Source organism: Sinohyriopsis cumingii, chromosome 8 (genome assembly GCF_028554795.1).
Source record: "Sinohyriopsis cumingii isolate HCF-2022 chromosome 8, ASM2855479v2, whole genome shotgun sequence".
NCBI classification, from domain to species: Eukaryota; Metazoa; Mollusca; class Bivalvia; order Unionida; family Unionidae; genus Sinohyriopsis; species Sinohyriopsis cumingii.
In genome coordinates, this window is record NC_142968.1 from 3,600,887 (window position 1) to 3,613,663 (window position 12,777).

General features: G+C 37.1%; 1 protein-coding gene across 3 annotated transcripts in view; it reads right to left on the reverse strand.

Moving 5' to 3' along the window:
- The window catches only part of LOC149792869 (beta-1,4-galactosyltransferase 4-like), an 88,622-nt gene that overhangs the window by 57,954 nt on the left and 17,891 nt on the right, over nt 1–12,777 (reverse strand). For all 3 annotated transcript variants that reach the window (XM_089966658.1, XM_089966660.1, XM_089966659.1), the window contains exon 2: nt 3,958–4,272. In XM_089966658.1, the coding sequence (XP_089822784.1) occupies nt 3,958–4,267 (310 nt within the window). In that variant the 5' untranslated portion in view covers nt 4,268–4,272. The remainder of the gene's footprint in view (nt 1–3,957; nt 4,273–12,777) is intronic.

Here is a 12,777-nt window from a genome sequence, read left to right on the forward strand (position 1 = left end):
TCACAAACCTTGTCTTTAGTAATTACTATATTTCTTTCTTTACTTTTTTGTCTTGTTTTATTTTATTTTTTTATTTTTTTTTTTTTGTTGCATTTTTTGCTTTTGTTTTTGTTGGCTTTTATTGTTTTGTTATATTTCGGTTTTTTAAATATCTTACATCTTTCTCTGTGAACCAGATGTGTTTTGCCTTTTTCGGTTTTAATTCTTCGCACAATAGTTTCACAATCCTATCTAAGGTATCGTAAAATACTAGAATACAACATGTTCCTCTGTAAAATCGTGCTTTCTGCTGATTCAACATGTACATATTATCTGATGGAATGTGTATGTCAGTACCTCTTGTGCATATCGATTGACCAGGATAATAGTTATTAAATTGTGTAACTGAGCATTCCTTGGTATTCTCTAAAGGTATCAAGACTGTAACATATTCGTTTATATCTGATACTTGTTATTGAGTATAGAATCAAACTGTAAAGATATCATTTTCTCAGTCATGCCCAGCTTTGTTTCATTCCAAGATAATGGTTTTTTCCCGCTTTGCAGTCATGAAGAGAAGCACATTGAAATATGAGTTACATGTCAATATTTCTTTGTCTTCTCCATCATGTGTTCGAAAACGCACGATTTAAAGGTTTCTAACTGTTGTGCAAAACACACACACACACACACACACACACACACACACACATATATATATATATATATATATATATATATATATATATATATATATATATATATATATATTCAGCTTTCAGAATTTTCTCTATTTTTACCTGGAATCTGTCAAAAAAGTTTATGTTTCTATCTGAACTGCATTCTTGTGGTTTATCAATATTATCCATTGGCATCTTTCGCACAGATTCCACAGCAGAAGGTACTTACATCCTTATTTCTGATATTGCCTCAAGCTGTTTACATTGTAACCTGTGCTGGCAAATCTAAGTATGAACAATAGGTGTCAATTTATGCGTTATAGCAACTATCCAATCCAGTCAAACAGACACCTTGTTCTTTTATTTATTTCTTTTCCATATTTAATATGCAAAATGTCAGATCAAAGTTCAATGGCAGTATCCGAGTGACCTCGATATAATAACTGTATAGGTGTTGGTTTTGAGGTGGAAATTCAACTTATTCAATGTGTCCACTTTCCTTCATAGGGTCCTTTATAAAAGCTTGGTTATTAATACGAATGAAGCCATTATAAAACCAAATTTTCTATTTTTCTGCTAATAATATTTTTCAAAATTTGCTCCATTGAAAAAGATAAAAGAAATAAGATCTATGATCATTCAAATATTCCTAAAATGAATCGATGCATTTTCGTTATAATTATGTATATACTCTCCATGTCCATATTTCTCAGCTAATTTCTATTTATAAAACGTAATAACGTAATTGTCCCCCTTGTTTTGCTGTTGGTACGTTATTTAATCGAAGTCTTCATTTTCATTTAAGTACCTATAAATATATTTCAGTATACATGTAACTACGATATGTTCTTACATTGCCCGGCAATTTAAATGGTGACAGAATTTGATTTCTCGTGGATTTATAAGATGTCAGGCATACGGAATTTGTATCTAAATATGCTACACATTTCGCCACAACTCCTTTAACCTATCGTATCTCAATAGCCGCGGAAATACCAGGGAGTGGCTTAATTGGTGGATACGTAAACTTGTTAACTGCGGGCAAATCAGGAATTTCTAAGGCGTGAACGGCTGGCGGTACTTAAACCTGATGAAGATAAACTATGCAGATGTGAGGTTGATAGATGTTTGGTAGGCTGTTTTATCTGTGGTCTTACATTGATTAGAGTAAAATTTAGGTATAGAAATGACACGTCGGGCTTTCTAATTTACACCTGAAGTTGTATGGAAGTCTTTGGAAAGTTGGGGTAAACTTATGACTTCTGGCGGGAATCGCGACAGGGTTTGACAACCGCTCGGTCAAGTAATGACCCTTGGCTTGTAACTCGACATATACGACACAGTGGGTTACGTCCCATTGGTAGGATAATTCAACTGACACCATGATCGAAATTTGGTGGTAAAGTAGCACCTGGAGAAAGCTGTACTCACTGATTACTTTATTACACTTGAATTAGTCAGTACTCACTGATTACTTAACGAAGCTTACTTTAGATTATATTCACCGATTACTTTATTACACTAATTTAGACTGTACTCACTGATTATTTTATTACACTTGATTTAGTCAGTATTCACTGATTACTTTATTGCAAAGTTATACTGTATGTTCTTTGATTTCGCCTTACATTTTTTTTATTGCCGAATATAAAGATTTGTACAATATGTTTGAAGAAAATCTCCCATAACTCTTTGCGCCTCATTGTCTTTTCACTTCGTTTCTTCTCCGTAATATCTATACCAGTCAGCAAACATTTTGTAAGGTCCATTTAGTCTCTTTAAGTCTAGCGTCATTTTTGACGTTAAGCATAGTATGATGTCATAATCGAGACCATGCCAACGCCTACTTACGGGATGGAATCGGAATGTTTCTATTTCATGTAAGGAATCCTCAAGGGGGCGTATTTTTATGCTGTAATTTCCAATGACTGGTTTCTGCACGTTCTGTATGCAGATACAGTCTGCGCAAGACAAGACTATTAAAAACTTCGAGACTGCAATGAACTAGACTGCATTGTCCATCGTTCTTCTTGGGATTTTAACGCATGCAGGTGCTGCTGCATATTCACCCAGACTATGAACTAAGGCTTAGATTAGATTAGAGGTGGGTTCTACGAACAACTTTGTATTGTGGTATGTATTACGGTGTACATCAACAATATTAGGAACCAATAATGTCATGTTCTGAGGCAGGGACCTGACACGTGTATAGTTTCTAAATTTCCGCCTGCCAATGCTGAAAAAAATGTCTTACTCTGAATTATACCGAAATAACAGTCATTATATCATTTGCAAAAATAAATTATATATCTTTAGATGACCGATAATAAAATATCTCACCTCAAAAGAATGTCGCAGCCACCAACCCACTACAATTAAATGGTCAGCACCTTACAGCAGATGAATTTGCTAGGTTAACGTTAAATGATGTATACGTTGTAATCTAAAAACTTTAACTAAGGTGGAATGATTAGGCTGGCACTATATTTGACACTCAGTGAAAGAGTGTATACTGACATTAATGTGTTTGCTGCTAAAACATATAAGACAATGCCAGTAAACATAAAGCATTCTTACCAGACAAACGAAAAATATATGTAGTGCACTTTAGAAAATGTGAAAAATTCAAGCAGAAAATAACTTCCATACTGAAAATATTATTCTTATTCTTATAAATAGCTGTGCACATACATTAACTAAATAGTGAAAAACCTTTTAAATCCGAAGTTTATCCAAAAAGTTTGATTTATCACGAATATCTTCCACAACATCCAATCTGGCCGCTACGCTGGCATATAGGACACTAGTCAAGCATGTGATCATAAATACAATCATATTTGTAATATTCAAATTTTATTTTTGATAACTACCGCTGTATTTAAAAAAAAACAAAAAAATATTTAAAATTATTTTGTCATAAAAATGGAAACATGCTGTTAATTTCATCATATTCGGGAATTTTTTTATAGACTGAATATATACCATGTATACTTAATGAGACTGTTGAAGTACCGGTACAATGAAGAAGTAAAGCAGTATGTATGAAACAAAATATTGCGGTTAACTTGCTTACCGGTAATTGCGCGCACATCTAGCTTAGATGATTCAGAAGTGAAAACATGGTTTTTGAAAAGATAAAATCTAAATGAGTATAAACTTTGAATTCATTTATCCAAACCTACGTTCTTCAGAACTTTTATGATGTCTGCCAGTAAGTTTGCTTAAACGAGGAATTACTACGCTTGTTTTCATTGACTCTTTAGGCAAAACTTGAAGACGTTCTTGACGGTGAACTTACCGAGGCCAGGAGGCGTTTCTGGACAAGGCTGAAAGCTGATATTATGTCCATCTCTTTTTTTCTCTGCCACTAAATTTGATAAGTCGTCCATATTTGAATCCCTTAGAGAGTTACCCCGGGAGATGCTGTATAACTGCTCCCTCTCGTACCTCAGCAACTGGGACAACCTTTCCTCAACATAACGACTATCATTTACGGACGGCCAAATAACCCCGACAAAGATAATGGACGCTGTGTAGATGACGAGTACGAAGGCGGTAAATATACTGTTGCTGTTCAATAGGTACTTGGACAAGCGTTTTAATTCCATATCTCCTGCAAAGATAAAATAAACATGCAATTATGCAATACGACTGTTTCCTGAGAAGGGGGGGGGGGCATTTTTGTACTGGTAAGAATCTGTAATATTGAACAATTCGAATGAAGCCTCTCCTTTGCGATCTGTAAGGCTCATGTATACATTATTATAACCATTCTTTCATTTGTTTCTCATACATGATCGAAATGCTGATTCACCTGTAACCACATAGGTAAGATGAAATACATTGTGTACCTGTACTTATCACTGTGGTATACATATTTGGAAAATATGTAACAATCATACCATTATTTACTTTACGCTTATCATACACAGGTTTTGAAAACTATGTACGAGAGTCATTCCTTTCTGTACTTACATGCATCATATAAATGTATGACAGGTAACAATCATGCAAATTTATCTGTACTTACACGCATCATATAAATGTGTGATAGGTAACAATCATGCAAATCTACCTGTACTTACACGCACCATTGAAATGTATGACAGGTAATAATCATGCAAATCTATCTGTACGTACAAGCATCATATAAATGTATGACAGGTAATAATCATGCAAATCTATCTGTACTTACACGCATCATATAACTGTATGACAGGTAACAATCATGCAAATCTATCTGCACTTATCACTTATACATACATAATGAAAACTATGCAGCAATCATACAAAATCTGTACTTATCACATTTATATACATAACGTAACTATGTATCAATCGTACAAAAGCTATACTTATCACTTTTATATACATAACGCAACTATGTATCAATCGTACAAATCTGTACTTATCACATTTATATACATAACGTAACTATGTATAAATCGTACAAATCTGTACTTATCACATTTGTATACATAACGTAACTATGTATCAATCGTACAAAAGCTGTACTTATCACTTTTATATACGTAACGCAAACTATATAATAATCATTCAGTTCTTTACTTACACTCACTGTACACGTGTTTTCCTTCAGTATGCAGTGTGGATCTGTATATTGTATATTTTCGTTTCGTTAAATTTGTCAGTAACTAAGCACAACATTTTTGTAGTCAAAACCAACTACAAACTGCTTGGATTAAGGTGGCAGGGTCCAGTTTCGCACATTGGCCCCTGGCAAAATTTCTTAACTTAAGGCTAGGGTGACTTTTTCAGCTATTATTGTTTATTATTTAAAGACATGGACATATTTGTGAGCTTAGGCGTTTGGGGCTTGCGTTGCTCTTGAAATTGATGTCAGGCATGTACAACTTCCATAGTTACTCTGCAGTATGTTGATAGTGAAATACCAATAATCGGCTAGGAAGAAGAGCTAGCCTCCCATATCAGTAAACACATGGGTTTGGGGCAAGTAGAATATCTCCCAAAACTGCTTGGATGACAACTATTTTCAATGGCATCAGCCTGTTTAGTACACACTGTTTTGCAGAATTGTCATCTAGGAAAAGGGTCTGTGTTTGCACTGTGAACATCACATAGTGTCAAAAATGACCTTCGGACATGAAAATTGCAGATAGAAATTAGTGATTGGGGTGCAAAAACTTCTTCTGCTATGATCTGCCGTTGACTTCTTTGGTCAAGTGGATAATATTCTTATGCTTTGTTTTAATATAGGTATCCAAAACTATGGACCTTATTGATCTCACTTGTGTATTTGATTTTTCTGATTTTTTATACGAGGTCGCCGATTGCGGCATTAAATTTGTACATAAAATCTGGCCCCCTGTCCCTTAATACATGCTGCTGTGCAAGTTTTGTGGAATTGGGACAAGATTTTTTTGGGTTATAATTAATAAGAATAAACAACGCAAAATAGACCGGTGTGCATTATTCAACGGCATTTACGGATCTATATTGGTTACGGTTGAATGAGCCCTATGCGACAGGTGTTTTACGGCAGGTGTTTCTTATGCAACAGGTGTTTTACGGCAGGTGTTTCTTATACGACAGGTGTTTACGGCAGGTGTTTCTTATACAACAGCTGTTTTACGGTAGGTGTTTCTTATGGTGGCGCTCTACAGTTTTGTATTTTGCATAGGGCTAGGATTTTAAAGAAAAAGAATTTTCCTGGCTTTCCTCACTGGATATACTGACTATTAAAAAAAAAAAACTTGTATATCTTAGGTTTAATTCAAAGAACCTTGAATTCCCTTTATTTTGGTGTATGATTGATGGGTGTACTATGGGTTATAGAGTATACAGCTTGGCCTTACTTCAGATGTGCACCTTTCAAAAAAGTGCTAGCTCCACTTGGTCATTTTCACTTCCTGAACATCAGAGGTAAATTGTATAAAAAAGAGCCGTTAACGTTTTTTACATTTTATATATTTGGTAATTCATTCATTGCACTTTCAGAAGCTGGTATTGTCTAGTCTGGCAAAATTCATTTTCCCTATTTTAATAGCTGCTATGTATAGTGTACTTTAGACTAATTCAGGCTGATTTTTTAGCACAAGGGAGCATTCATTTTAGTTAGCAGTGTGCTTAAATCGTGTAAAATTTCCAAACGTACAATATCCAAAGAAATATCATCCACATTACATTAATGTACAATAGAGGTATGCCAACATTCTCTCCATTGTGCATGTTTTAAATGCGAACTACTTCACCTTACATACGTCACTCTCTCAAAAGTACATATTAACTGGTGAGCGCTCCCTATACGACAGCTGTTTTACGGCAGGTGTTTCTTATACGACAGCTGTTTTACGGCAGGTGTTTCTTAGGTGGCGCTCTACGGTTTCGTATTTTGCATAGGGTAGAATTTTAAAGAAAAAGAATTTTCCCGGCTTTCCTCACTGGTTATACTGGTTTTTTAAAACAGACCTTGTATATCTTAGGTATAATTCAAAGAACTTTTAATTCGCTTTATTTTGATGTATGATTGATGGGTGTAATATGGGTTCTAGAGTATACAGCTTGGCCTTACTCCAGATGTGCACCTTTCAAAAAAGTGCTAGCTCTACTTGGTCATTTTCACTTCCTGAATTTCAGAGGTAAATTGTATAAAAAATATCTTTTTTTACATATTGTTGTTGTTGTTGTAGGGTTTAACGCCATTTTTCAGCACACGATAGGCTATACATGGCGGCCAGTATTATTGGTGGAGGAAGAACCCGGGAAATCCCCGGAAAGAACCACCGACCCTCGAGAAGCTACTGGTAAGCTTTCTCACATACCCACATTGGCCGAATCCTAGACTCGAACCTACGCAGACAGAGGTAAGATGGCAGTGATCCGTAACGGAGAGCGCTTTAGACCACTAGGCCACTTGGGGCCCATTTTTACATATTATGTATTTGGTAACTGGTGAGCGCCCCCTTATAAGAAAGGTGTTTTACGGCATGTGTTTCTTATACGACAAGTGTTTTACGGCAGGTGTTTCTTATACGACAGGTGTTTTAAGGTACGTTTCTTCATAACGTAATGAAAACCTTCAAAACTTTTAGTTTCGCTATTCCTTTTCTACGATACAGTTTGCAGTATTGACTCGATTAGGGCTCGCACGATAATGCGATTAGTGTGTATCAAGATGTATCGTCCCTCGATACAGACCGGTGTCTACATCGTTAGTTTTGATTTTAATTGAGAAAAAGAAACCAGATACTGTCTGAGGTCATGTACAAAAACCTTTGCAAACAGCATAAAACATTGAAACTTCAATCACTTTTAATTTCTAAAAACCTCGGGACCTATTATCATTGAATATTATTATCATCCTGAATATATGCTTCTGTGCCTTGAATATAATATGAACCAATACATTTTTTTAAAGCTATATGTATTGGAAACATTTGTCATCCATCTGCAGTTAAGTAATAAACAGATATACGCATTACTGAAGTTACTTAAAAGAAGATAGTAAAACAAATACAACATTACACTTCTTGAACCATTCCTCTATCTCATTTCAAGTAATGATAGTCAGATTTAAAAAGATGGCGTGAGTAAATTTGTACTTATCACTGTCAACCATTCGTGACCGCCCAAACCCACATAGCATAGTTAGTTCCCGGCATCCTCAAGCGAACACCGGCCTGCTTGCTACACTGAAGAGTATGGATCAAGTAACATCTTGCAATCTGCCCGAGGACAGATAGTCCATGGATTGTTTTGATAATAATATAAGGAGGGGGCAGCCATCATAGTGGGCCACAGATAGTCCATGGATTGTTTTGATAATAATAAAAGGAGGTGGCTGCCATCATGGTGGGCCACAGATAGTCCATGGATTGTTTTAATAATAATAAAAGGAGGTGGCTGCCATCATGGTGGGCCACAGATAGTCCATGGATTGTTTTGATAATAATATAAGGAGGGGGCAGCCATCATGGTGGACCACAGATAGTCCATGGATTGCTTTGATAATAATAAAAGGAGGTGGCTGCCATCATGGTGGGCCACAGATAGTCCATGGATTGTTTTGATAATAATATAAGGAGGGGGCAGCCATCATGGTGGACCACAGATAGTCCATGGATTGTTTTGATAATAATAAAAGGAGGTGGCTGCCATCATGGTGGGCCACAGATAGTCCATGGATTGTTTTGATAATAATATAAGGAGGGAGCAGCCATCATGGTGGACCACAGATAGTCCACGGATTGTTTTGATAATAATATAAGGAGGGGGCTGCCATCATGGTGGGCCACAGATAGTCCACGGATTGTTTTGATAATAATATAAGGAGGGAGCAGCCATCATGGTGGACCACAGATAGTCCACGGATTGTTTTGATAATAATATAAGGAGGGGGCAGCCATCATGGTGGGCCACAGATAGTCCACGGATTGTTTTGATAATAATATAAGGAGGGAGCAGCCATCATGGTGGGCCACAGATAGTCCACGGATTGTTTTGATAATAATATAAGGAGGGGGCAGCCATCATGGTGGGCCACAGATAGTCCACGGATTGTTTTGATAATAATATAAGGAGGGAGCAGCCATCATGGTGGGCCACAGATAGTCCACCGATTGTTTTGATAATAATATAAGGAGGGGGCAGCCATCATGGTGGGCCACAGATAGTCCACGGATTGTTTTGATAATAATATAAGGAGGGGGCAGCCATCATGGTGGGTCACAGATAGTCCATGGATTGTTTTGATAATAATATAAGGAGGGAGCAGCCATCATGGTGGGCCACAGATAGTCCACGGATTGTTTTGATAATAATATAAGGAGGGGGCAGCCATCATGGTGGGCCACAGATAGTCCACGGATTGTTTTGATAATAATATAAGGAGGGGGCAGCCATCATGGTGGGCCACAGATAGTCCACGGATTGTTTTGATAATAATATAAGGAGGGGGCAGCCATCATGGTGGGCCACAGATAGTCCACGGATTGTTTTGATAATAATATAAGGAGGGGGCAGCCATCATGGTGGGTCACAGATAGTCCATGGATTGTTTTGATAATAATATAAGGAGGGAGCAGCCATCATGGTGGGCCACAGATAGTCCATGGATTGTTTTGATAATAATAAAAGGAGGGGGCAGCCATCATGGTGGGCCACAGATAGTCCATGGATTGTTTTGATAATAATAAAAGGAGGTGGCTGCCATCATGGTGGGCCACAGATAGTCCATGGATTGTTTTAATAATAATAAAAGGAGGTGGCTGCCATCATGGTGGGCCACAGATAGTCCATGGATTGTTTTGATAATAATATAAGGAGGGGGCAGCCATCATGGTGGACCACAGATAGTCCATGGATTGTTTTGATAATAATAAAAGGAGGTGGCTGCCATCATGGTGGGCCACAGATAGTCCATGGATTGTTTTGATAATAATATAAGGAGGGAGCAGCCATCATGGTGGGCCACAGATAGTCCACGGATTGTTTTGATAATAATATAAGGAGGGGGCAGCCATCATGGTGGGCCACAGATAGTCCACGGATTGTTTTGATAATAATATAAGGAGGGAGCAGCCATCATGGTGGGCCACAGATAGTCCACGGATTGTTTTGATAATAATATAAGGAGGGGGCAGCCATCATGGTGGGCCACAGATAGTCCACGGATTGTTTTGATAATAATATAAGGAGGGAGCAGCCATCATGGTGGGCCACAGATAGTCCACCGATTGTTTTGATAATAATATAAGGAGGGGGCAGCCATCATGGTGGGCCACAGATAGTCCACGGATTGTTTTGATAATAATATAAGGAGGGGGCAGCCATCATGGTGGGTCACAGATAGTCCACGGATTGTTTTGATAATAATATAAGGAGGGAGCAGCCATCATGGTGGGTCACAGATAGTCCACGGATTGTTTTGATAATAATATAAGGAGGGAGCAGCCATCATGGTGGGCCACAGATAGTCCACGGATTGTTTTGATAATAATATAAGGAGGGGGCAGCCATCATGGTGGGCCACAGATAGTCCACGGATTGTTTTGATAATAATATAAGGAGGGGGCAGCCATCATGGTGGGCCACAGATAGTCCACGGATTGTTTTGATAATAATATAAGGAGGGGGCAGCCATCATGGTGGGCCACAGATAGTCCACGGATTGTTTTGATAATAATATAAGGAGGGGGCAGCCATCATGGTGGGTCACAGATAGTCCATGGATTGTTTTGATAATAATATAAGGAGGGAGCAGCCATCATGGTGGGCCACAGATAGTCCACGGATTGTTTTGATAATAATATAAGGAGGGGGCAGCCATCATGGTGGGCCACAGATAGTCCACGGATTGTTTTGATAATAATATAAGGAGGGGGCAGCCATCATGGTGGGCCACAGATAGTCCACGGATTGTTTTGATAATAATATAAGGAGGGGGCAGCCATCATGGTGGGCCACAGATAGTCCATGGATTGTTTTGATAATAATATAAGGAGGTAGCTGCCATCATGGTGGGCCACGTGATCTAAGTGCGGTTCCAAATGTTTGGTACACTATGACACTACAGAGGTTTACGTTTTCGAAAGTGGGATGCGGCTTCGCGTTGCGGACTAATATGCTACACTTCCAGTTGTCGAGATTTCTTAAAAGCCTCTCAATTGATACTTGTTAATCATAAGTTACGAGCAAAAGACTTTGCGATAAATCGAAGGCGTCCATATTTGGATTCCTAATGTGAGTTTAAGAAGGAAATGAAAAGGCATTGTTCTAGGAGTGTTTACGCAGTGTGAGTAAGTAAATAAACTTCAAATTTTTTGGAGGTTGAAAAGTTCTGAATTTGCATCTCCGTTCATCACTTAAATACATATAAGATACTATGCAAAATAAAGTTCATGAAATTAGAATGAACTGCAAAATAGTTTTGAATGGAAGTTATGTTCGACTGTATCAAAAGAGCGTGCTATACAAATGAGATCTAGACTCTGGCCATTTGAAAAAATCTAAGCTACAAGTTTTGTCTGCATATCTAGTGTGTTATAAATTAACCGTGTTGACTTTTCGTCTAATTTGAGCGTTAAATTGTGCATTTTTTTTAAACATATACTTAAGTGTTGCTGAACTTTTCTTGAGAATTGTCTGTGATTATAAATCTGTTGTGTCATATCTGTATAAAACTTTGAGAATATCACATGTATATCCTTTATATATATATATATATATATATATATATATATATATATATATATATATATATATATATATATATATATATATAATCTCTCGGCATTAAATTTTCTTATTTACCATAGCTGCTTACCTGCAGATATAACGGTTTAATTTTTAAGACTCCTTAGCTCCTTAATATTTCCCATTGTGGCTGTGTGTGTGGCTGCGTGTATCTGTCTGTGTCTATGTGTGTGATATCTACCCTTTTGTGTAGATATAAAGGAAATATTTCACTCGTGACAATATAACTTTACCTATTTGACTCTTTAATTTTTTTTCCTATATCGTCTCAAATTTTTTAGATATCCGATAGTTATTTATATAAAAATGTACCTCCACTTTGCACTGTTAAAACTGGCAAACAGTCCTCACTAATTTGTTCAAGGACACAAGTACAAATTTACATATAATTGTTTGGATTATACGTACATTGAAAAAAAAAGGTAAGTTCTTCACCTGACTTATGAACTGTCCATGGAGCCTCTCACCTACAGTTAGGGCTACCTATAAATAATGAATATGAACTATAGGCAAGATTAAAGGTGTTTCTTTTCTGAAGTACGCTCGCCTGAAGAGATATAACAAAGATAGTAGATGGGGGGGGGGGTCTAGAATATTATATCTCTACGACCTTTTGTAGAATTCAGGAATGTACGAACATTTCACAAACCTGTTATATTACTCTTTTCATACTGTCTTTAATGTATGTACTTCTTGTACAGTTTCCCCATGAAGGCAGAATTTCACGTTATAAAATCGAATTTGTTCACATATGCAAAGAATTATTCGCACCCTTAAAATTCCAAAATCAGTAAAGTCCATCACAGTTTAAAAATTGGATCATATGGCAAAGGTGAACGTGCCGCGGGTTTCAGATATTATTATATACCAAGGGCGGCCGCGG